General features: G+C 41.5%; 1 protein-coding gene across 1 annotated transcript in view; it reads right to left on the bottom strand.

The window, feature by feature from the left end:
* Agk (acylglycerol kinase) overlaps positions 1–25233 on the bottom strand; it is an 88553-nt gene that overhangs the window by 56599 nt on the left and 6721 nt on the right. Inside the window, exons 2-4 of the mRNA XM_069996919.1 lie at positions 24625–24742; positions 5229–5268; positions 2258–2337 (exon numbers count right to left, since the gene is read on the bottom strand). Coding sequence (XP_069853020.1) covers positions 2258–2337; positions 5229–5268; positions 24625–24725 — 221 coding nt within the window. The 5' untranslated portion in view covers positions 24726–24742. The remainder of the gene's footprint in view (positions 1–2257; positions 2338–5228; positions 5269–24624; positions 24743–25233) is intronic.

Raw genomic sequence — 25233 nt, 5'->3', positions numbered from 1 at the left:
CAAGTAAGTTGCAGGGGCTCTTGGGAAGTGGGGCAGAGCAAGTTGCACTGCCCTGGCCTGGCTCTTGCCAGCACTAACAACAGCAACAGCCAGCTTTCTATGACGCAGAAACAGTGCTTTAGGATTCCCCAGGCATTAGCTCACTTAAATTTGACAGACACTCTATATGGCTATTTGTTAAGGTATGTAATAGTACTTTGAGTCTGCACCTGAGTAAACTGTGGACTTGTAATTCCTCCTCCAGAGTTAGTGAGGAGCAATCAAAAAACCCATGCTGTTCTCTTGTAACTAGGTGCCTTACTCATTTTGGCTGTATTGTGTTGTTTGTTATTGTTTAGTTCTGGAATGAAACAAGAAGGATCAATAGGCATGAATTGTAATTCATCACAATTGGAGTGTTTGCAGGGTAAATAACAAAGTCCAGAGAGTGTGATTCACTAGGCAGGGTAACAAGTTCTCCATTTAGACAATGTATTGGTAATTTGGGAAGGGGGCAAGAAGTACTAGGATTTGAACTCACAGTCTCATGCATTGCACTAAGCAGATGCTCTACCACTTGAGTCACGCCCCCGCCCTTTCCACTTTATTTTTTTGAATAGGATCTCATGGTTTTGCCTGGGGTGAGCTTCTTGTGATCCTATTTTCCCCCCCAGAGCTGGGATGAGAGGCAAACCATCCCATTCAGCTTTATTGGTTGAGATGGGATCTTGTTAACTTTTGCCCAGACTAGCCTCAAATTGAGATTCTTCTGATTTCCATCTCCCATATTGCTGGGATTAGAGGCATAAGCCACTGTAGTTAGTTCATTTTTAAGAAACAAGGTTTCACTAACTCTTGTCCTAGCTGGCCCTAAACTGTGAAACTCCTGTTTCCACCTCCCTAAGGGATTTAGGGATTAACCACTGTACCTGATCCTGTGCTTAAAACTCTTTTCTTTTTTTGTCAGTCATGGGGCTTGAACTCTGGGCTTGAGCACTGTCCCTGTGCTCTTCAGCTCAAGGCAAGCGCTCTACTGTTTGAGCCACAGTGCCACTTCCAGTTTTCTAGTGGTTTATTGGAGATAAGAGTCTCAATTACTTTCCTGCCCAGGCTGGCTTTGAACCACGATCCTCAGATCTCAGCCTCCTGAGTAGCTAAGATTATAGGCATGAGTCACCAGCACCCAGCTCTGTGCTTAAAACTCTTAAACTGCTCAATTAAAAAGTAATAGGCATAAAGCTGGGCACTGGTAGCTGACACTAGTAATCCTAGCTACTTAGGAGGCTGAGATCTGAGGATCACAGTTCGAAGCCCCAGCAGGCAGGAAAGTCTATGAGACTCTTACCTGCGCTATCAAAAAAGCCAGAAATGGAACTACGGCTCAAGTGGTAGAACATCATGGTTTTGCCTGGGGTGAGCACAAAAATCAGGGGCAGGGCCCCATGCCCTGAGGTTAAGTCCCAGGACAGGCACAAAATAATTAATAATAATAACAATAACAATAATGATAATAATAGGCATGATTGTCTTCTTATCTGTGAAGTCACAGAAGAAATGCAGAGAAAAACTGACTGCAGAGCCCTGCTTTTTCTTACTGTAGACAACAGTAACCTACCACCACGAACTGGTCAGGTTATTGTTCCTATCCTGATGACACCCGACGTCCATCTTATGGAATCCAATCTAATACATATTCTTTCCTCACAAAGGCCAAACACACTGGAGTAGCCTTCGTTCTTTTATTTTTCTTGTCAATGGTTTTTTTTTTTTTAAAGTATTTGTTTTCATCAGCAGACGCTGAATTCCCCACATCCACAGCCCTCCCCTTTTCAGTGTGCCACCGCTGGATCAATGAACCAATAAACATCATTAGCTATCAAAGTCCTAACTAATTTTTACACTTTGATTTCCCTATCAACCTGACATGACAATTACAGACTGCTCTGTGATGTGACAAGCATAGAACTAGGTCATCCTCATCCCTTGGGAAGAATGTTCTGCCCTCCCGAGTCCACAGTGCCCTTGGCTATCTACAGAGAGGGCTTAAAGGCTTGTGCCACGTGGCAGGACAGTTCTCACAGAGACTGAGTCCAAGCAAATAAGTCTGTTTTGTACCAGTTAATTCTGGAGGATTATTATATTTCAACTCAACAGGTTTGCTAAGCATCACCTCACTATACAGTTATTTCACATTATTATTTCTACATTGTGAACTGACTTTCAGTATTTCCCCCCCACTTAAAAAATAGAATATATAATCAATCACAGAGTAATCTACCCTTTGCAAGCTGCAGGATTGAGAAAAACAGTTGCTTTCTTCACTTGTGCATTGGGAGGAATGAGTTGGTTACCGAACACCTAAAAAGAAAAAAAGAAAAGTTTTCAGTAAATGTCCTTTCATCCAGCTAGTGATCACATATAGTCTTTCATTCCAAGAGTTTGCTTCCAGCAGATGAGTGATCTACTCTGAGAAAAATACCTATGTTTATTTGTGATCTAATAATAACAAAGCACCACAAAAAACAATGTACCACTATTTAATATGTAATAAGCTAATCTTGAACCTGTATAAAAATGTTGCTTTACCAGCCAGGTGCCGATGGCTCACGCCTGTAATCCTAGCTACTCAGGAGGCTGAGATCTGAGGATCACGATTCAAAGCCAGCCCAGGCAGGAAAGTCCGTGAGACTCTTATCTCTAATAAACCACTAGAAAACCAGAAGTGGCTCTGTGGCTCAAGCGGTAGAGCGCTCACCTTGAGCTGAAGAGCACATAGGCAGTGCCCAAGCCCAGAGTTCAAGCCCCACGACTGACCAAAAACAAAACAAAAACCAAACCAAAACAAAACAAAAATGTTGCTTTACCTACTTGGCATAACTTTCTGTTTCTATATAAAATATGGTGAGATTTATTACAAACATAAGCAGTAAGGCTGTCAGAAGGGATATTTAATCCACACGCCCTTAGTTTCAGCATGCAATCGGATTAAATTTATACTATAACTTAGTCCTGAAGAATCTGGGTTGCCAATTAAATTTCATAGCTTCACACATATAAGAAATTAGTCAAACTAGATAGTGTGTCATTCCTGTAATCTTAGCTAATTAAGAGCTGAGGTCCAGGAGATCATGGTTTGAGGCCAGCCTGGTAAGAAGTTCATGCAACCTCATCTCAACCAATAAAAAACTGGGTACAGAGGGACACCCTTGCTATTCTAGCTACGGAAGGGAGGGGTGGAGGAAGCAAGACCCTATTTGAAAAATAACAAAAGCAATTAAAGGGCCAGGGGCATGGCTCAATTACTGAAGTACCTGCCCAGTGAGCACAAGACTCCAAGTTCAAACTCCAGTAGGGAAAGAAGAAATTAACCTAATACTCTATTTGCCTCTTCTCTGCAATTCTGTATCGCAACTAAACAGCAGCAACTAGCATGGGAAGGGTGATGTCACTAATAGTAAACATTTGGTATTTGACATTTTTACATACAATGATCCTAGCTCTCAGAAACAATGGAAGTATATTCAGTAATCTCATTTTTACAGATTAGAAAGCCAAGACTCCAAAGGATTAAGTTAGTCAACATCACAGGGTTAATAACTCACAAGCCTAGAAGTGGAGGTATCTGCCTTTAGTAAGAATAGTGGAGGCCAGGTTCATTCCTACTTGATCAGAAAGATTTAAGTTCAGGGCTAGCCAAGGGAAAACGTTAGTGAGCCAGTAGCTGGGTGTGGTGATCACAAGTATAATGCAAGCTACTTGGGAAGCACAGGTAGAAGGATGGCAGTCCTGACTAGCCCTGAGAGGCAAAACAATGAGCCCATCTGAAAAATAACCTAAAGTAAGAAGAGGCTGGAATATGGCTCAAATGTAGATTACTTGTTTACCAGGCCCTGAGTTCAAACTCTAGTACTACCACAACACCACCCCCCAACACACAGACACACACACACAAGGATGTCTGAGGTGGGAATCACTTCAAATTTAATATTAAAGTTTATTTGATAATTACCTTGATTTGATCATGGTATACTGCATACTTGTATCAAAGTATATTATACCCATACATACAGTGTCAATTTAAAAATAATTTCAAAATTTAAAGTTTATTTTAACTGATTTCTAAAACAACTTGAAGCCACATATTTAAGCAAAACTATAATCAAATTCTTAAAACCCACATTCAGATGGGCTCTAATGGCTTACTCTTGTAAGCCTAGCTACTGAGGAGGCTGAGATCTGAAGATCAAGGTTCAAAGCCAATGCAGGCAGAAAAGTCCATGAGATTCTTACCTCCAACTAGCCAGAAGTAGAGCTGTGGCTTAAGTGGCAGAGTACCAGACTTGAGTGAAAGTCAAGTAAGAGCATGAAAGGATCAGGAGGCACGCATGCATGCATGCATGCATGCATACACTCATACACACAGACACACACACACACACACAGACACACACACACACACACACACACACACACACACACACACATTCAGAACATTTAGATAACATCAACTGAGGAGAAAAACTTACTACTATTATCTTATTCCTGATCCCCAGGAAATCTGTCAGAAACAAGCAGGAGGCTTGCCATCCCTTAGTAAGTGCTTCATTCCTCTGTCATTTGTACCATGGTTTTATCATTTTCTTTTGTACTTCTGACATCATAAGCTTAGATGACATATAGGTAAAAAAGCAAATGAGTCATAGCTATCACTTGTCAGGCCAAATGGGGAAGGCAAGACAGTGGTCTTGAATTGGAAAGGATTCAACTGTAATCATGGAGCAGATGAAAGGACACTTAAGTAGACTACCACGGAACTGGGGTAATGAATGGGTGGTGTTAAAGAGATGGGCGTAAAGTCAGAATCAACAATTTGAAGACGATTTGACTTTCAGAGTCAATGCTGGCTCTGAACTGATATCCCTAGGGACCATTCAGAGCTGGGCCAGATCTTCAAGGACAACTGCAAACACAGCAAATTCCCAGAGCTTCAGAGGGTTAGTTTGTGTTCTCGGGAGTGATCCAGAAGTAAACAAGCCTAACAGGATGGGCGTTAGAACTGCTCTTCGCCAGATGGTTAACTTCCCCTCGCGCAGCTCAGAGTTGGCTCGAAGCCTGATTCATCCCCAGATAGTGGGGAAAAATAGCCAAACTGCACGGAGGCAAGATCCTGTGCATGTCCCAGGAGTACTGTGGGCTTCCTGCTCCGTGGAGATAAGAGGGTTTAATTTTCTTACAGGAAACGGCATTACCTGAGCTTCTTGACAGGCAGCTCTCCTTAGCAGGTTATCACTATCAAAGCAAACAAAAAAGAAAACCAACATCAGTTTCTATACAGCAGATTAAGACCCAAGCAAATTCTGTGGGATTTGCACCTCTTCCTTATAAATAATCAAGTCAGACCTGATAACAAATCATGGGTACATTTGAAAAATACATCCTCTGAAAGAAACTTTAAATGAAATAATTCTATAGTATCACAGGCAAAACAAAGTTTCTTCCCCAAAATGGCTACCTTCTGACCCCAAGTTCTTGAAGACACATGACTTTACATAGCAAGGAGGCTTCAGAGATGAGATTAAATTTAGGACTTGGAGATCAGACGGCTATTCTGTATTATCTAGATGGATTCACTCTTCCCATGAGGTCCTTAGCACAGAACAGCTTCCTTGCCTGAGGTCAGAGCAGATGGGACTCTGGAAGGTTGTGGAAGAGGCTGAGAGCCTAGGAATGTGGCACAGCTCCCAGGAAGCAGGAGACAGAGAGGTGGCTTCTCCCCAAGGGCCCCCTCAACTCCTTGCTGGCATTTTGATTTTAGCCAGGGAGACCTAATCCTCATAAGATAATAAATTCATGATGTGTTAAACCACGAGGCCTGTGGTAATTTACTAGTCAAACACAAAAAAACTAATATACACATCCTGAATTTTTCTTTTCAAGGGGAAATCACTGGGACTGTTTTGGCAGAAACACTTGCTGTCGAGTTGCTTCTGCTATATTCTCGAAATCCCTCTTCTTTATATCACCGTCAGACAATCAATTATATCACAAATGGGAAATTTTGTCAAGAGGCAAAATTTTGGCTTCCACAAAGGAAAGCATTCCCAGCACCAGATCACTACTTAGCATAACCATCTCTAAAATATACCAAGGAGAACAGCACTGACAGTCCACAGGGCCAGAGCTCATGGTGGAGTCTGCACTTGTGCATGCTGCTACGATGAGAACTTCACCTGGTTAACAGCAGGCAAGAAAACCAGTACCCAAGAAGCATGCCCATTAACCAATTTGTAAGAAAGAATTTAAAAGGGGGAACAGGGTTATTCCCCTTACATTCTTTTCCCTGAACACATTTTATAACATTGGAGACCTTAAATTTTGCATTTGAGTCATTCAAAATCTAATCTGAATACTGAAGACTGAACAAGTCATGAAAATAAAAAAATCCGCAGCTTTTTGCCTTAGTTGTAGCCCAAGGCTGCTGGAAGATGCCGTCCACAGCCGGACTATGGAGCACCCCAGCGGCCCCGGGCAGCCAGCCTCAGGAAGACAGGGAGGCCCTGGTGGCATCAATGTGAACCTGAAGTTTTCATGGCATGAGTACCTCTGAGGCCACTGCTATCTGATAACAATCTGGGAGATTTTCCCCTTGTGAGGTGGCGCCCAGAACAAGCTGGTCACCAGGCCCAGAACTCAGCTGCTTATGTGACTCTGAGCTATGGCTATCCAGGTGGCAGCGAGTTGTGCCACCTTCCTGACCCACACCCCAGACTCACAAATCCTTACCCTCTGCAGTTCTTTCTGCATCCCTCCCTATCAAATACCCATGGCAAGTCCTTCAAAAACCAGCAACAACAAGAAAATACCATATGATAAACTAAAATCAGCATATAAAGCTACTCAACTATAAAAATAAGTGACATGTTCACAAGCCTAGATAGTTTACTTACACTTCATATCTATGGCCTTCTAAACAATGAAGAGGTAAAACCCTGAGTGCACCGTAACCTCTGGATCACAGAGTAACACGAAGCTCCCGTAGGATCAGGGCCACGGTCACTAGATCTCCACTGGCCTCTCATACCTGTCTCCCCAACAACCTGTGCCCAATGGTATTTGGTTGGGTTTGGTTTGGTTTTTCTAATAGGTCATTTCCCATATCTCCAATCTCTTTCCAAAGAACTCATCCTGTAGGTAGGTCCTTTTCAATAAGCCTTCCAGGCCTGTGGAAAGTTACAAACCTGCCTCTCCCTTCCAGTCTATATCCTCTACTGCTTCCATTTAGGTTCCTCCCTGACTTAGAGGCTGATCTCTGAAGACCCCCTTCCCATAGATAGCCAACTCATTACTTCAAATACTTTGTATAAGATAACCAAAATCACTGGTATAGGATACTAGAATCATTACTTCAAATACTTAGTACAAGATAATGGCTGTAACAGCCCAAAATGGAGATGTGGTTCAATTGGCAGAGTGCCAGCTTTGAGGGAAAAGGCTAAACAAGAGAGCCAGGTCCTGAGTTCAAGCTCCAGTACCAGCCAAAAAAGAGTTCAGGCAAACAAAGTTCCAGAAAGTTGTTGGTTGTTGAAACAAACTCAACACAAAGACACAAAGTGCTGGGTTTGACACAATGAACAAGAGTTGATCCTGTCTTGAAGTTGAGGACCAAGTAAGTAGTAGAGTCTTGGTAAATATGATGGCATATGTCAGACTAGGAATATGTAATATGCTGGTGGAAAGCCCAAGATTCCCTGGCCTCGTGAAGTTTGAAGCTCAGAGGGAAGACGGGTTATGAGGATGCCATACTGTTTGCATGTGCAGCATCAAAGGGGATGCAGCATGTAGCGTGTGCTGCATCATTGGGGAGGCAGCCAATATACTGTTGCAATTAGAAAAGGCTTTCACAGGAAGTAACCCTGAAACTAAGAGCCAAGGGAGAAACAGAAAGTAGACTCTAAGCAAAGGAAATGGCTTATTAAAAGCTTGTAAGTGGAAAACGGATGGAACTAGAGATCATCATGTTAAGTGACAAAAACCAGTTTCACAAAGATAAGTATTTCATATGTGGAAAGAATTAGAGGGGAGGAGGGCAGAGTAGAAGAGACTAAGGACCAGTCAGAGGCACAGGTCTGGAATTCCAGGCAGCAATCTCCACTAAATGGCAATGGATGGGGTGAAATGGATAAAGAAAACGTACATGAATGGGTGAGGGAGAGAAACAGAAGCAGCTGCAAGAGAGGAGATACTCTGAGTACTAGCACAGCTGGCAGAGCATGCCAAGTAAATCTCAAATAAACTGGCACTGCCTTCCATTTGGAAGACAAAGAAAAAGCTGATGGATACTTGAGGAAGAAAATCCAGTTTCCATCTACCATCATTCTTCTTGATGTAAAGCTTGGTAAGGTACATGCTCTGCTGTTCCCAATGGCACTTTGAGTTTTATACCTCCAAAGGGTAGATCATTTTTTTCTTTCCCCTTGGGGGAAAAAAAGCTAAGTACAATACCACATATGTCTTTAAACACAATCCTCCAACCCCACAAATCCATCTTTTATCTTCCTGTATAGATTATAAATTTCTTTTTTTACTTTTTTTTTTGGGGGGGTGGGGGAGGTCCGGTCGTGGTGCCTGAACTCTGGGCCTGGGCGCTGTCCCTCAGCTCTTCAGCTCAAGGCTAGCACTCTACCACTTGAGCCACAGGCGCCACTTCCGGCTTTTTTCTTTTTGCTTATGAGGTGCTGAGGAATCGAACCCAGGGCCTCATGCATGCAAGGCAAGCACTCTACCACTGAGCCACCTTCCCAGCCCAGATTATAAACTTCTTAAAATCATGGATAATTCATAACAGCCTACAGTACAGACACTTGTAGATAGGAGGGAATCAATAACTACTTGTTAATAAGTGGCAAATGGCTGAATAGGAAAAACTGACTGTATTCAGACAGAACAGCTTTGTTCTAGAAGGAAAAGCTAAGGTTAATCCTTTTTTCTTTCTTTTCTTTTCTTTTTTTTTTTTTTTGCCAGTCCTGGGGCTTGAACTCAGGGCACTGTCTCTGAGATTCTTTTTGCTCTAGACTAGCACTCATTGGGCAAGTGTGGGAGTCTATATGGAATAGTGCAGCATGAAAAGTCAAACTGCCACTGAAACTCTGCCAGGTCAGGAAGATCTCAGGTCTATGGATGTATATTCATGTGCATTCATATGTGTACATGTGTGTAACAGAATTAGTTCCCTTGAAAAGGGCTAGGTGTAGATTCCTTTGCGTGCTACTAGGAAGCACAAGAATTCTTTCAGTGTCTGATTGTCAGAAAACTCCAGATTGCTAATGCGTCAAGAATCCAAACTTGAGCTAAAGACCTTGCTACCAAACAAGGTACCTCTATAAATTGCAAGCCCAGGCTCTTTCCACTAGACCGAGCTGTCTCCAGGGAGCTGAAGTTAAATGCAATTTACAAGAGGTGCTACAAATGTAGTCATATCAGAAAGGGTCCCTGAAGATCTGCTCAGTACCGAAACGCAAATTCTTTGACAGAAAGAAATGAGAAGCCTCTGGATTAGAAAATGAACAAAACCTGCTGATGTCACTGCCTGAGGCTTTAGAGGCATATGAACATGCCCGCCACTACAGGTAATGGGATGCTCTCAATTTATTCCAAGCCATGAATGTTTTATTTATTACTTTAGGACTGCAAAATAAGATAAGTTGCCATTTCAATAACAACTTAACATGGAGAGAAAAATCACATCGATCCAACCTTTTTCCCAAAAAGGATACTTCCCACTACAGTCTAGAGGCAAATTGTACAGCGATTTCTACCATGAGCTTTTCCCTTGGTGCATGCAAACACAGTCTTTGCTTTGCAACAAAATAGATTTCAAGTTGAGATGTTTATAACTAGCACTTCAACTTATCTAAGCTTCCTAGAATAATTAACCATCGCATGGCCAGTGGCTGTGCCCAGTGGTTTTCCACAGGGCAGCAGGAAGGGAGTGGAAACACAGCAAATTTATAAATGAATCATAGCAAGGTAGAGGCAAAAGGGGAGATCTGTCTAAGAATACTCAGCACAACCCTTTCCCCTGCCCTGACTCCACCCAAACAGTGAAGATTGATGCCGTGGGCTTTTTATCATGGAATTGGTGACCAGCTGTGCCTAAAAGAGGCTGGAACTGGGAAGGAAATGCAACCTGCTGAGAAAGAACAGTCCACCTTTGGTCCTAAAGAATATCCTTTAGGGTAGGAGAAAATAGACAGCTTGACAGAAAACCAAGGGGACAAAGAAAGTGCTAATGGTTTTTTGTTTTGTCGCCGTGGGTCTTGAACTCTAGGCCTGGGCTCCGTCCCTCAGCTCTTCAGCTCAAAGCAAGCATTCTACCACTTGAGCCATAGCACCACTTCTGGTTTTCCCAGCGGTTTACTGGAGATAAGAGTCTCACGGACTTTTCCTGCCTGGGCTGGCTTTGAACTGTGATCCTCAGATCTCAGCCTCCTGAGTAGCTAGGATTACAGGTGTGAACCACCAGCGCCCAGCTTTTTGTTTTGTTTTTATGCCAGTACTGGGACCTGAACTCAGGGCCTGGGCACTATCCTTTAGCTTTTTTTACTCAAAATTAGTACTCTACAGATTAAGCCACAGCTCCACTTCCAGCTTTTGGGTAGTTAACTGGAGATAAGAGTCTCATGGATTTCTCTGCCCAATTCCTCAGATCTCAACTATCTGGGCAGTTAGGATTACAGGCATGAGCCTCTAGCAACTGGTTAATACTAACAGTTTTTTTGTTTTTTTTATAAGCATTTAAGGCTGTCTGCTCTGATAATATGTCAGAGATGTTATCTCCTCTTGTTCTTAGAGCCTCTGGATGATGGGCTGGATGATGGGCTCCCTGCTACTGAATAGTTCGATCTCCTAACCTCCCCTAAGCACAAGGCCATAAAGAAATTTCTTGATGTCACAAAAGATAAAGGGGTGGGGTGGGGGAAGAAATCCTATGGACAACCATACATTATGCAGTGACTATCTTCATTTCAGCACCCCTTAAGAGTACATAAAAGAGGGAGTAAAAATAAGGGGCCACACAAACCTTGGCTGGCATTAAGAGTCATCATTTCTGCTGCTTAAAAGTTTGGCAAAAGAAAAACAAAGTTAGCAAATTCTACTATCACTTGTAAAGGACGAGTGTCTGGTGCTGCATAGGGACATGTGAAAATATGGCAAGCAGAGTCAGGAACACTGGGGTCAAATGATACCTCAGAAGAAGGCAAGGAACAACGTGAATGGATTCCTGAATCTTTACAACAATTTTTAGATTTACAATCTCTCTTTTACTATGATTACTTATTTGTTGTCACAGTATGAAAACTATATAGCACCCATGCAAATAAAATGCCTTTGTCAAAGGCATCCAAAATCAAACACCATTTCCTAGCGATCTAACATTTTAAGGTTGGAAGAGACCTTAGAAATCATCTAGTCCAAGGCTTTTCAACCTCCCCATTAATCAAATAATACAGATGATACAGTAACACACCATTCATTAGTAACCAAGTTCATAGTGGCGGGGAGTTGCGGGGGGTTGAGGGGGGTGATTCTTACCTGGGCAAGGACATGCACAGTGAAGTCCCTACCTCAGGTCTCTGGAACCCATGAATCTGGTATGTTCACTTAAGCAGTGTTTTCTCAACTACTTTAAGCTTCTAGAAAAGAACTAAGTGATCCAGTTACAGAAAACTGCCGTCCTGGGGTTTAAACTACTTTTAGAAGTTACTAAAAGACTGAGAACTTGTATTAGATTGACTGTCAACACAGCACTGTCTCTAACAATACTCTGCTTCTATTCCATCTCCTAGAGACATTCCCAAATGACCAACATAGCCCTGTCTAACATTGGTGATATACACAGGCAAATGCTCTCCCTGAGAGCCATCTACTACTATGGTTACCATACTCTTTTATTCCTGCACATAGAAAATTTATCCTCAATCTAAGAACATATTTTAGTCAAAGATGACCTCTGCCTAAGATTGGAATCAAATCTAACAAAATCCACAGGTGTATGATCCAGTTTGGTGCCTGCCTTTCTCTCTCTGAAATTAGAAATCCTCAAGCCACCTTTAGCCATCCGTATGATCAGATCCAGCCACTTTGGTCCATACTCAGGTGAGATATGTGAACAACACTAATTCCTCAGTTCCTCTTCACCATTTGTTCCCTATCCAGTGCAGGAAAGGAAACTAGGTTAGTGAAAGATGGCATCCAATGGTTTCTCCTCCATAACTCAGTTAACCATCTTGGCCTTCTGTGTAGAACTTTTCATTAACCAGATAGGTAGTTTATCCCTCATCTGACTGACCAAGATAAATGGAAGAGGAGCAAGTCTTTATCTAAAGCTCTCTTTTCTCCTTGTAGGACAGAAAATTATTCTGTTCTCTTCAACTCCATTGTCCTAATAGAAGCATGAGTTAGGGGCTGGGAAGGTGGCTCAGTGGTAGAGTGCTTGCCTTGCATGCATGAGGCCCTGGGTTCTGATTCCTCAGCACCACATAAGCAGAAAAAAAAGCCGGAAGTGGCGCTGTGGCTCAAGTGGTAGAGCACTAGCCTTGAGCTGAAGAGCTGAGGGACAGCGCCCAGGCCCAGAGTTCAAGCCCCACAACCAACAAAAAAAAAAAAAAAAAAAAAAAGAAGAAGAAGCACGAGTTAGCTGGCTGACTTCTGTAGACTCTGGGAAAGAAAATTCTCTTTCTGGAAGCTAACCTTCTGCTACGATTGACTCTGTACCCTCAGGGAAAGCCTTGGCTGTCATGAAAGACATCCTTTGAGCCGCTACTACCAGCTCTCTTTCGAAAGCTTTCTACTCCTGTTTAATTTTCCCAAGTACTCTACTGACATCCTCTTGTGATTCATTCACTTGTTCCATTTTCTGCTCTTTTCCTCCCCCATCCATTTATTTTCAGATAACAATTCAATTTAAACAGTCAATGCCAGATACTTTTCTTCTATTTACTGCATAACATCAACTTTACCAGACAACCAAAATACTAGTTCCTTCTGTTCTACTGGCCATTTACATTTGCAAATGCAATTACAAACAAATACATATTGAGTTTCCACTATGTACAAGGTACTCAAGTCTATTTACACAGAAAAAAGGAAGACAGAAAGCATGACATACAGATTATGAAGCTCTTCAAGAAGAAAGCATAAGATGAGGGAGTCCTTTCCCTTTTCCTGTTGTTTACAAACAGCCTTATGAAATGGTATTTTTTGGTAACCTGTGAACACATAGGCAAGTAGCTACTATGGTCCGTATTTCACTATCCTGTAACATGAAATGTCTGAGATGTGGGTTGATCACTACTTAAAGAGGGGTTAGCTATAGCACCAGCCATGACTTTTCTCTGTGCAGCACTTGGAATGCACTAAAAATTAAAATGCACTGAAAAATAAAACATACTCTCTCCTCCCCTACAGAGATATGGGAGCAGTTCAAGGAAGTATAAATTAAAAAAAATAAAAAGAAAAATCTGTTTTCTAGATAATCTAACAAAGGAGTTGAAAGGAACAGGAATATAATTAAACTTCATTATATTTAAAAAAAAAAAAAAAAGGTTCTCCTCTTCCCTATCAAATCTGTGCTGACAGGCATGTTATTTAATTACCCATAAATGAGCTTCTTTAAATAGCATCCATTAATACCCCAATTTCAACTTCAGCTTGTGCATAAAAAGGGAGGGAAAAAAAGTTTGAAATGGCTAAAAAGCAAAACAAACTGCTTTGTCAAAATTTGAACAAAACCTGCAGTAAGAAAGCCTGGAGGGGACGTAAGCCTCTCTTTGCTGCCTGTAGGGAAGCCAAGCCCCAGCCCACCCAGCGGAAAGTCAGGGGCTAATCTGAATGGATGTCAAGGCAAAACATCTGCTTTGGCAGGAACCCTCGAGACACTGAAAAATGAAGCACAACACATTCCTGAAACAATAATCTGTACCAAAAGAAAAAGTATCAGTCTAGTCAAGTGTGGCTCATGCATAATTTACCCCTGGCACCTCACATTCCCCCTGGATATCTTGTCAAGATCTCACACTCAGCATATCTAAAACAGAAAAGAACACCTCCTTCAACCAGTTCTCCCTCTATCACCAATTATTCTTGTCTTAGAGCAATAAATAAATAAATAAATACATAAATAAATAAATAAAGACTTTTACATACCTCTCCTTCAGCCAAACACCCAATTATCTAGAAACAATAAAGACTAGAATTTACTGAGGGCTAACTTCAGCCAGGCACAGTAGAAGGCACTGACATGTGCTGCTGGCTTCCCTCTTTCCATCCTTACAACGAACTGCCAATCAGATATAATTATGCCTGTGTTCACTGCATACGCTTCACTCTCTTCAGGCTCATGTTCATCCACTTACTTTTCATTCCCAATGCAACGACGACTCTAGTTCAGGCCTCATTTCCTTTTAGGTAAACTGCTATTATGCCTCTCGGCAGTCAGATTCTTCTCCCTCAAATATATCCTGCACAGGGGTTCTGTATTTAATTGAAATGCTGCCTTCTTCGTGATATTCTTCCCCTTAAAATGGTCACTGCTCCCTAAATGTTACAAAGTTCCTATATTTAAAGCCCTCTCTGATCTGGTTTTCTCTCATCCCACTGAAAACATGCAACTTTACAGTCAAGTTATATTCTTTACCAGGCTCCATAAATCCACTGTGAGTTTCAACATTCTGCCTTTGATCAAGTAATTAGTAACACCTAGAACACTACTACTTCCTTATCTAAAAACACTCACAACATTGCTGCTTAGTCTGAAAGGCCCAACTCCAGTGACATCTTTGTTATGATGTCTTGGTTAATGAGGAGAGCAAAAGCCAAGAAAAGGAGAAGAGTGGCTATTTCTGATTGAGAATGTTCTTTTTTTTTTTTTTTTTTTTTTTTTGCTGGTCATGGAGCTTGAACTCTGGGCTTGGGCACTGTCCCTGGCTCTTCAGCTCAAGGCAAATGCTCTACTGCTTGAGCCACAGCATCACTTACGGTTTTCTAGCAGTTTATTGGAGATAAGAATCTAACGAACTTTCCTGCCCAGGCTGGCTTTGAACCGCAATCCTCAGATCTCAGCTTCCTGAGTAGCTAGGATTGAGAATGTTCTTTGTGCCAGGCACTGTTCTAAAAAAGTCCACATGATAACCCACAGTGATCAGTACTATTAGATACTATCTCCAGTCTACAGATGGAAAATCTAAGCATGGAGAGGTTAAGTAACTTACCCCAGGTTATATTCTTGGAAGCTATAAAGAATACATTTAATTTAAGAGCTCCCTCTTAGCCATTCTGCTCTCAAGAACTCTCACAAGTGATCTTCCTTGGCATTCTCAAGGGTGAGCCAGCTGATCACCTATGAACCCAGTGATTAACCTTAATATCATAGCAGGGCACCCAGAAACAACTTCTTTCATAAAGTGATGTCATAAGAAATCCACCAAACGTGGATGAGCATTCTTGTCAAATAATTTACACCAAAATCTAATTATGCCTCCCAATCAGCTTGTACCAAATTTTAATATACTGTCACATCACTTGGGGGTCTGCTTACTATGCAGATTCTGAGTCAGCAGGTTGATGGAGCTTGGGGAGCCACATTGCTAAAAGCTCCCAGAATATGCTCATGATGCTGGACCCTGGCCCACACTGCAAGTAGCAAAAGTCTAAGATCTGGCTCTAATCCCCAGCTGTCAAGCTACAGAACGGATAGAGGTTGGGGTGAGAATGAGGCAAGGGCTTTACTTAAAAATTTAAGGGTGCTCCACAAAATATCAGCGTTAGAGATAGGTAATAAGATTCCTTTTTATTTGCAAAATAAAAGGGAATGCAAAAACCCTATGATAAATACAACATCAATTTAAAATAAAGTCAGGATCAGTATTACTAATTCATTTGTGTGTGTGTGTGTGTGTGTGTGTGTGTGTGTGTGTGTGTGTGTGTGTAAAACTATTTGCTAAATCTAGGGGTATGGAAATTCTGTAGGAAAAATGTAGTTTTCCAATTTATAAAACAACTGCTACAAAAAGCAAGAAAGTTACAGTTTGACATAAGACACAGACACTAAAAGTGAACTGTGAAACTTTATAGAGCAAAACTATAAAACAATTTGGGGACAATAAAAATATAAACAGACTATTAGGTGTTATAAAAGAATTATTTTTAATCTTATGAGGTTCATGATGAAGGCATTGTAATTTTTTTCTAAGGCCTAGTGAAGCTAAGATACTAAGATACTTAAAGTAATATAATACTTAGGATCTGCCTTAAAATATTCCAGTAAAAAAGTAGAGAACACAGAATAAAACAAAAGATGAGCATAAGTGAAACAAAATTGGTGTTCTAGAAGGGAATTTTTTTGCACCTTATTAAATCTAGTAACATTTAAACAAAGCACATTAAAATGATTCATGAGCCAGTTCCTGGTGGCTCACACCTATAATCCTAGCTACTCAGGAAGCTGAGACCTGAGAATCAAGGTTTGAAGCTAGCCCAGGTAGGAAAGTCTGTGACTCTTATCTCAATTAACCCTACCAACAAGCTGGAAGTTGAGCTGTGGCTCAAGTAGTAGAGCACTAGCCTTGATCCAAAAAAAAACCTCAGAACAGTGCCCAGGGCTTGAGTTAAAGCCCCAGGACTGGCACAAACACAAACATCACAGTTCCCAGAACAGGGCAAGTTCTGAAACTTCAACCAATTGGTGATCTGATAGCATTTACAGAGATTTTGTAAATTTTGTCCATCCATTCACCCAATGGTTAGAGCTTACTTAGTTGATTTATTGGTGACACAGCTTTCTGCAGCAAATCAAAGCTCAGTTACTACCAGGGGCTCACACCTGTAATCCTAGATACTCAAGAAGAGATATAGAGGATTGTGATTCAAAGCCAGCCCAGGCAGAAAAGTCTACAAGACTCCAATTAAACAGCAAAATGATGGACTAGAGGCATGGCCCATGTGGTGGAGTAGCAGCCATGAGCAAGCAAGCCACAATAATGGCATACAAAAAGGTTTTTCCTCCTCTCAGGCACCCCTTGAATAGGATGTAGTGCATACCAATTTATAATCTATCATAAAATAGGCACTATTTTCAATATGTGTCAGAAAGTGTAGTGGTTGAGTAAAAGTGATATTCAGTAAGGTTTAAACAACTTGTCCAAAGTCACACAACCAAAAAGTGGCAAGACCGACTTAGAAGCTCAACTTAAGGTGCTCTGCAGTAACAATTACTCTTACAACACAGATATTATCACATAAGACATCTTCAGCTCACAGTTTTTCCCATTGTTCAAGTCACCACCCTAAAAGGTTCAGACCAGGCTGACCCAGTTCTGATTCATAGTTCTGGCATATGCTGGCTCTGTGTCCTAGGCAAATCATTCAGTCCTGGGCCCCTGTTTCTTCACGTACAAGACTATTAATCTTGCGCTAATATGAGATGAACAGCCATCTCAGAGTTATTACAAGATGAAATCAGTTAATAAATCCAAAGTGCTTAGACTCATGCCTTGCACATGGCAATAACTGAGTGTTAGCTATTATTACCAATAGTATTACTCAGTTCTAATAAAGGGGAGACAGTAACAATGAACACAACCCTTAGGCAAAATTCATAACTATTTTTCTTTTTTCTAAGAAATCGGTTTTGACCATAGGACTTGCAAGTCAGTTCCTAGCAGTGCTTAGAAAAGCCAATATACAGTAAGCATGATCCCTGTTCTATGTTCGGTGGGGGTGGGGGGATAACTCCAATATTAGTAAAAAACTATAAACTCAGGACTCAGAACCATTCAACAGAATCGCATTTGTTTTTCAAGCTTAATGGCAAGGGATATGTAGTGTATATGAAATTTGTAGAAAAATAAAAATAAAAATAAAATCTCCAAGATACGAGGAATTCTGGCTAATTTAAGAGGATAGATGCTCCCCCAAATAAATAGGAGGGAATCCTGAGTCACAGGCTAAGGTAGAGGCAGAAATGGAGCCAGAAAGAGTAAACAGAGAACCAGGAGCCAGGCAGCAGGAGCTCTGCTAAGCCAAGGGGTTGGTTGAGAAGTAGTGCCAAGGTCAAAACCATGGAGAGACAGACCAGAGCCAGGAAAAGCAAGAACAACGTCCCCAATGATAGAACCATCTGACTTCAAGTCAGACAGACAAAGTCTGACAGATATAGTGTGATAGTCTTAAATGTTTAAGCCCTATTCTTCTGTGGATATATTAAACTAGACTTTTCCAAGATGTCTCATTACAGATAAAAGGCTCAGAAACAGATAAAAGGCTCAGATCTTATTAGTCCATCTTGAGAATCCTCATGTTCCCCACTGGCTGTCACTCAAGCAGTTTGTTATCACATTGTGTTTATTCACACTCACATTTTTTTGCTTGTTTTTTTGGGTCAGTTGTGGGGCTTGAACTCAGGGCCTGGGTGCTATCCCTGAGCTCTTTTACTCAAGGCTAATGCTCTACCCCTTTGAGCCACAGCCCCACTTCCGTACCCACAGCTTTTGAACTCTGACATCCAGCAGACATGGACCTAAAAGCTTTAGTTATTGCACTCAAGCCCTCAAAGACCCATGTGTTATAGTTACCATCCCCCTTCTGCACAGAACGTGAGTCCTAGATAGCCTAGGTTACATGGCTAGGAAATGTCACTGCTGGAAACTTTCATACTATACTGTCTCCTTTCTTCTGCTACTTTTTTTTTTTTTTTAATGTACCTGTCTTGGGGCTTGAACAGGACCCGAATGCTGTCTCTGAGTTTTTCTGTTCAAGGCTAGCACTCTACCACTTGAGCCACAGCTCTACTTCCAGCATTTCTGGTACTTAACCAGAGAAAAGTCTCATGGACTATCCTGCATAGGCTGGCTTCAAACTGAAATCCTCAGATTTCAGCCTCCTGATTAGCTTATATTACAGGTGTGAGCCACTGCTAATTCTTCTGCTAATTTCATTGGCATGAGCCACTAGCACCCAGCTTTTTCTGCTACTGTTTATCAGCAGGTTCTTTGCTACTAAAGGGACTACAAATGAGTCAGAAACACTTGCAGGTAAACTGCTGACATGATGAACTGAGAAAGCTGGAACAGGATCTTCCCCAGGGAATCCAGAAAGCTCGTAAGAGCAACTGAAGAGGAATGAGCACTACTTAAACTCTCCTTACTCTCAAGGAACAGGGTCATTTCCTCTCTTCAATTGCTCTTACCGAGGTGAGCCAAGAGCTGTACCCGCTGCTGCTATCCACTACTGCAGCCTGCTGTGGGGAAATTATGCAGAGGAGGAAAAAGAAGGCAGCATTCCTATTCACAAATACTATTAACAAAATAAAGCCTGCAAATAAATATCTAGTATCAAAAAGATAAACCCAGGGCAGCAATACAAATATGCAAATTTTCTAAAATCTGATTTTTTTTTCCTATTTACACAGAACAGATGTGTGAGTTCAGAAGGGATCAATCAGAAGGATCAAGTCCTCAGTTCTTCATTCTGTGTTCCCTCCTCTATACTGATATGTGTGTCACATACATGCTGTGTGTGGGGCCTTCAGGACAATACTGGGCTAGACAGAGCATGACCCCTGCCTTTCAAGACTTAAGATTAGAGAAGAAACAAACAGAACAAAACATAACCACAATGGGAGCCATACAAGGAATTCACAGTACAATGGAGGAAGACTGGAAAGACTGCCTTACCTGTACTTAGAAGGTACAGGGACACCACCTTGAAGAAATAACATTTGATATCTAGAGAGCTAGTTGCCTGGAGAAGAATTAGGAAACAACTTATGTGAAGACACTCCACAGAACAGGTCACTTTGGAAGACCTCAGTGTTGCGTATGCCAAAGGTGGAATGCAGCAAGGATATAGCTACATGCTGACAGGTCAAGCTCACCTAGAGCTGGCAAGGATTTTCAACTTGATTCTAAAAGGAATAGCAACCTGCACATGAAAAGAATATTGTGGTGATAGTATACAAACAGACCAGATCAGATACAGGGAAAACAGGAGGCCATTAAGACTCCAAGCAAGTTGGGCACTGGTGGCTTATGCCTATAATCCTAGCTACTCAGGAGACTGAGATTTGAGGATTAGGGTTCAAAGCCAGCCCAGGCAGAAAAGTCCATGAAATTCTTGTCTCTAATTAACCACTAGAAAACTGGATGTGGCATTGTGGCTCAAGTGGTAGAGCACTAGCCTTGAGCTGAACTCAGGGACAGAGCCCAGGCCCAGAGTTCAAGCCTCACAATTGACAAAAAAAAAAAAAAAAAAAAAAGACTCCATGCAAGAAGATGGCAGTATGGATGATGGTGATGAGTGAGGACAAGCAAAGAAAACACAGGAAGAGATTCTGAGGATAAAAAGTCACTTAGGGAGCTGGGAAGGTGGCTCAGTGGTAGAGTGCTTGCCTTGCATGCATGAGGCCCTGGATTCTATTCCTCTTTACCCCATAAGCAGAAAAAGCCAGAAGTGGCACTGTGGCTCAAGTGGTAGAGTGCTATCTTTGAGCTGAAGAGCTGAGGGACAGCACCCAGGTCCAGAGTTCAGGCCCCATGACTGACCAAAAAAAGTCACTTAGAATGCATAAGCTTGTATATACATATGACCAGATAAGATGAAGTTAAGCGAAGTGAACCCCAAGATAGACACAAGTGTTTTTTTCTTTCTTACTATTGTTTCTAACATATTTATAAGGTACCATGTGATTTTTTTGTTGCTTTGTATGTCCCTCCCCCATGGTATAAACCTGTTTTCACTTTATTTGATGTTAGTATAATTTGGAGAAGGGAAGGGAAAAAACAAAATGTTTAAATAGGGATACAGGTTGACCCACTGTAATAATGAGATGTACAAAGGCACCATGTTGAAAAACGAACTGTACAATTTAGTCGGGGGAATGGGGGTAGTTGTGGAGGTGGGAGGGACAGGATGGTAGGGGAAAAACAAAGGAGGAGACAAAATGATCAAATGTACTCATTACCTTTTTCTCATGTAACTGTAGCCCCTCTGTACAGTATTTTCACAGTAAAAAACTTATTAAAATGCATAAGCGTGGTCTGGGGGATGGGGATAAGGAGAAATGAAGATGAGGTACAAATGTCTAGACTGGGAAATTTGGTGGATGTTGAATGGTATTGATTAAAAGCTAAAATGGAACAGGTTTGGTGGGAAGTCTTCTTATAGAGAAATCTTCTATTGAGCTGGAGGCACCTATGAAACCTCCAAGTAGACAGACACACAGTTGAATTTTATGTTCAGGTCGAGCTCAGAAGAGGCCTTTGCAGAAATCTGAGCCGTGGCTACCTAGAGCTGGTGACAAAAGCAATCTGAATGGGCAAGATTACTTGAGAAGAGGTAATAGTGGCTTACACCTATAATCCTAGCTACTCAGGAGACTGTGGTCTGGAGGGTTATAATTGAGGCCAGCTTGGGCATAAAAGTTCACTAGACTCTATCTCCAAAATAATAAGCAAAAGAAGGAATAAAGGGAGAGCTCAAGTGATAGAGCACCAGTCTGGCAGCACAATGCCCTGAGTTCACACCCTAGTACTCCCACTGCAGAAAACAAAAACAAAAACAAAAACATTAATGAGCATATGGAGAGAATGGAACCCTCAGGCACTGTTGGTGGTATTATAAAAGGATGCAGCTGTTACGGAAAACGGTATGGAGGCTTCTCAAAAAATTAAAAATAAAACTACTACAGGATCCAGTACTTTTGAATATTCATCTAAAAGAATCGAAAGCAGCATCTCATCAAGATATTTGCATTCCTGAGTTCATCACAAGAATTCACAATAGCCAACTGTGACACATACACACAATAGAATACTAGTCACTCAGTCTTTAAAAATAAAGACATTCTGCCACTTGTCATAGCATGGATGAGCCTAAAAAACATTTTGTACGGGAGGTAAACCTGTCACAATATAACAGTATTGGTCATCCCTACCTTTGGTCCTCAGCTCCACCCCGACCTGAGCTCCTCCCTGCCCTGGAGTTGCCACCCCTACAGCTGGCCACTCCCTCTCTCCGCCCAGACCCACTTGTGCACTTATTTACCTCACTTCCACCCTCATTTCCCCCCATCCCAGACCTACTTGCCACTTGGACAGGGACCGGCGCCATGTGTTCCCTCTCCTGGGGAGATATGGCCCCTCTAATAAACCTTACAGTAATAGTTCTCCTGTGCCTGCCTGCTTCTGCATGGTCCTCTGAGATGGTCATGAAAAATTCCTACAATGACAACTTTATATGATTATACATATGCCAGGCAGGTGCAACAGTCAAGCTCACAGCAACAGTAAGGAAGTGGGGAAATATAAAACAGGAAAAGATTGTTCAATGGGTGTAAAAAAAAAAGTTCTAGAAATCTGTACATAAGGTGAATTTATTTAACACTATTGATCTATACACTCACAAATGATTAAGGTTGCAAATTTAATGTGGTTCTCAGCACATCAAAATAAAAAATAAAAAAAGAAGTGGCTGCTGGGTGCTGGTGGCTCAACTGCGATGTGAGAACCCAAAAATCTGAGCTGTGAGACCCCAACAAATTGGGAGATTGGAATGCCTTCTCCCCAAAGACTCTGAGAACACTGAGAGTTTCCTGGAAAGGTCAAGCAGTCCTAGCTTAAGAATTCAGACTTCTATCCTGGGAGTGAGCTAACTCCACACTAAACTATGTGGGAGTATGAGGGTAAACAGGTTTATGCAAATTGTAAACTGTTTACTGTTTAGCTGTCTTTCCCCAAATAAGTAGGCCATTTACCACTTGTATACAAAATATTGTCCCATGTAGAAGTTTATATCTTACTTTCTGCACATGCTTCCCTATACAAGACCAATGAAAACCTTGGTGAATAGAACCTTGGGATCTAAAGCTAGTGGAAGGCTACAGGTCCCCTGATACCCCAAACCTCAGTTCCATGGTCCAGTCTCCATTACTACCTTGTTCCCAATCATGGCAGGTTAAGGGGTATGCAGCCGGTTGCAACGTCTGAAATCCTAGCTACTCAGGAGGGTGAAATCTGCCCAGGCAGTTAAGTCCAGGAGACTCTTACCTCCAATTAATCACAAAAAGCCTGAAGAGCTGTGGTCAAATAGTAGAGTGCTAGTCTTGAGCACAAAAGCTTAGGGGACAGTGCTCTGCCTCAGAGTTCAAGCCCCATGAAGGGCAAAAAAAAAAAAAAAAAAAGTTAATTAAATAATAATAATAATAATAAAATAAAAGTGGTTAAGTAGCTCCAAAGCATGCAGAAGGTAAGTTTGAGGGGAAAAAGAGCAGACAATTTGGGGGTGGGGGTGGTAAACAGCTGGAGCAATAATCTTGAATTTCAAGGGCAGAAACAGAGCAAAATGAAGCCTCCAGACTTCTAGCACACTTTGGGTTCAAGCTGTTTCTAAACTAACTTAGAATGGGGCCTCTGTTCATTCTGGAAACCTAATTGGCCCTTTTTAAAGTCACAAGACTCTAGGAAGTTATTACAGAATCTTGAATCTTGAAGTTTCAGCTCCTAGACAGTTCACCTAGTTAGGAAAACAATAATAATCCCCAATGGGTGTTGTGTCCCCAGATGGAGCTGTCCCTGCTGTAGCTTAGAGTTAGGAGCCTCTCCTTGAAGGCTTGAGTCACTTAGAAAAGAGAGGAAAAGCAAAATACTACATGTCTCAGAGTCCATTTGTTAAAATAAATGTGCCACCCTTGTCATTTCTTACATTACAAAAGATAAGTTTCTTAGGTATCCTCAGAGATGCTAGCTAATGGAATCTATGAGTTGAATCTTGAGAATACTTAGAAAGAAAAGGGGAGTGAGGGAGGCTATGTCCCAGGTTATATAGCTACAGACAAGAAGACATCATGGTGCATCCTAGCTTTTCCCACAATGGTCAGTTGAGAAATGCCAAAAAGCATCTGAATGAATCTCTTTTTTTCCAATGTGGACATTTCCAACACAAAACTTTTCACTTAAGACTTCTGGAGTCCTGTGTTGTTACATATTGAAAATGTAGCACTTATTCCTCAAAAGACTGCAAGATGATTGGATGGGGTTTTTTAATACTAAAACTTCTGTTTCATCTTATTACCATATTAAACTGGAAGAGCTTCAGTACTTCCCTTTCCTTCCATGTCTGAAGGCTAAAAAATAGGCAGTTTGTTGCCCTAGGTTCATAGGACAGATGGGGGCAGGCAAGGAGATGGAGGAGTCATAGCCAATGAGCATCCAGTAATTGGAGTAAGAACCAATGAAGACACAGTAAATAATGGAACAAGGAGATACATGAATTCCAATTTTTATCCACTACTAACTTAGATGAGGAGTTTACACTCTGCAGGATAGATCCCAATATCTTCAACAATAAATAAAATAAAAATAGTCTCCTTTCCAGTCTCACTACTACTACAATCTACATACCTTGGAGCATGTGTTAATAATAGTTCCTATATTTCAATTACATAGAATTGATTATAAGACACTTTTGTGTTGGCTTTGGTTTGAATACCTTTTCACCCACAATGTGTTAGGGACAAAATTTCAACCTCAAGCCTTGCACTGGTTGTGCTGTTATGAGGCCGGAGTGAAGGTGGGGTGGAGTGACCATTATTACCAGTGTTTCCCATAGAGCCAGTGACCTCCCCATGTCAGCAAACAGAGCCCAGCAGTGGTTTTCTTCCAGTGATTCCGAAGTGTTTTGAAGAACACAGTCATCTTCTCCTGGAGATGAGCTGGGTTAGGGGAAGCAAAAAAAGGAAAGTGTCATTATCCAAGTATTCTGTAACTGTGTAACAGTCTAGTACTCTTTGGCCAGTTGGACATTTGTTCTATCCTTTTTTCCTCTGTTTATTCCATGTCCTTCTGATCATTTCTGCTTTCCCATTTTTTTCCTCCTACTTTCACCATCTCACTCACTCACCTACCTCTATTTCCTTCTTCCTTCACATCTTTCTACCTGAACTACATTTCTTCCTTATCTGATCACTTTTTCTTCAAGACATCAGAAGGGAGGAGGAGGAGCAGAAGGGGAGGTAGGGGACTTCCAGGCTTCCACTGGCTTTTCTCACTTTTACCCTTCACTATGCCACTGTTTAAGACTAACTGACCATTATATATGAGGGACCCAACAACACATCAGTAAGGGCTTCTTCTAAACATTAGAAGAGGCCTTTAATAGGAAATTAAGTAGAAGAAAATGCACAAAAAATTCCAGCTAGGAAAT

The sequence above is a fragment of the Dipodomys merriami genome, unplaced genomic scaffold (assembly GCF_024711535.1).
Source record: "Dipodomys merriami isolate MVZ:Mamm:240054 unplaced genomic scaffold, mDipMer1.0.p SCAF_5, whole genome shotgun sequence".
NCBI lineage: Eukaryota > Metazoa > Chordata > Mammalia > Rodentia > Heteromyidae > Dipodomys > Dipodomys merriami.
This window is presented reverse-complemented; position numbering and strand designations above follow the sequence as displayed.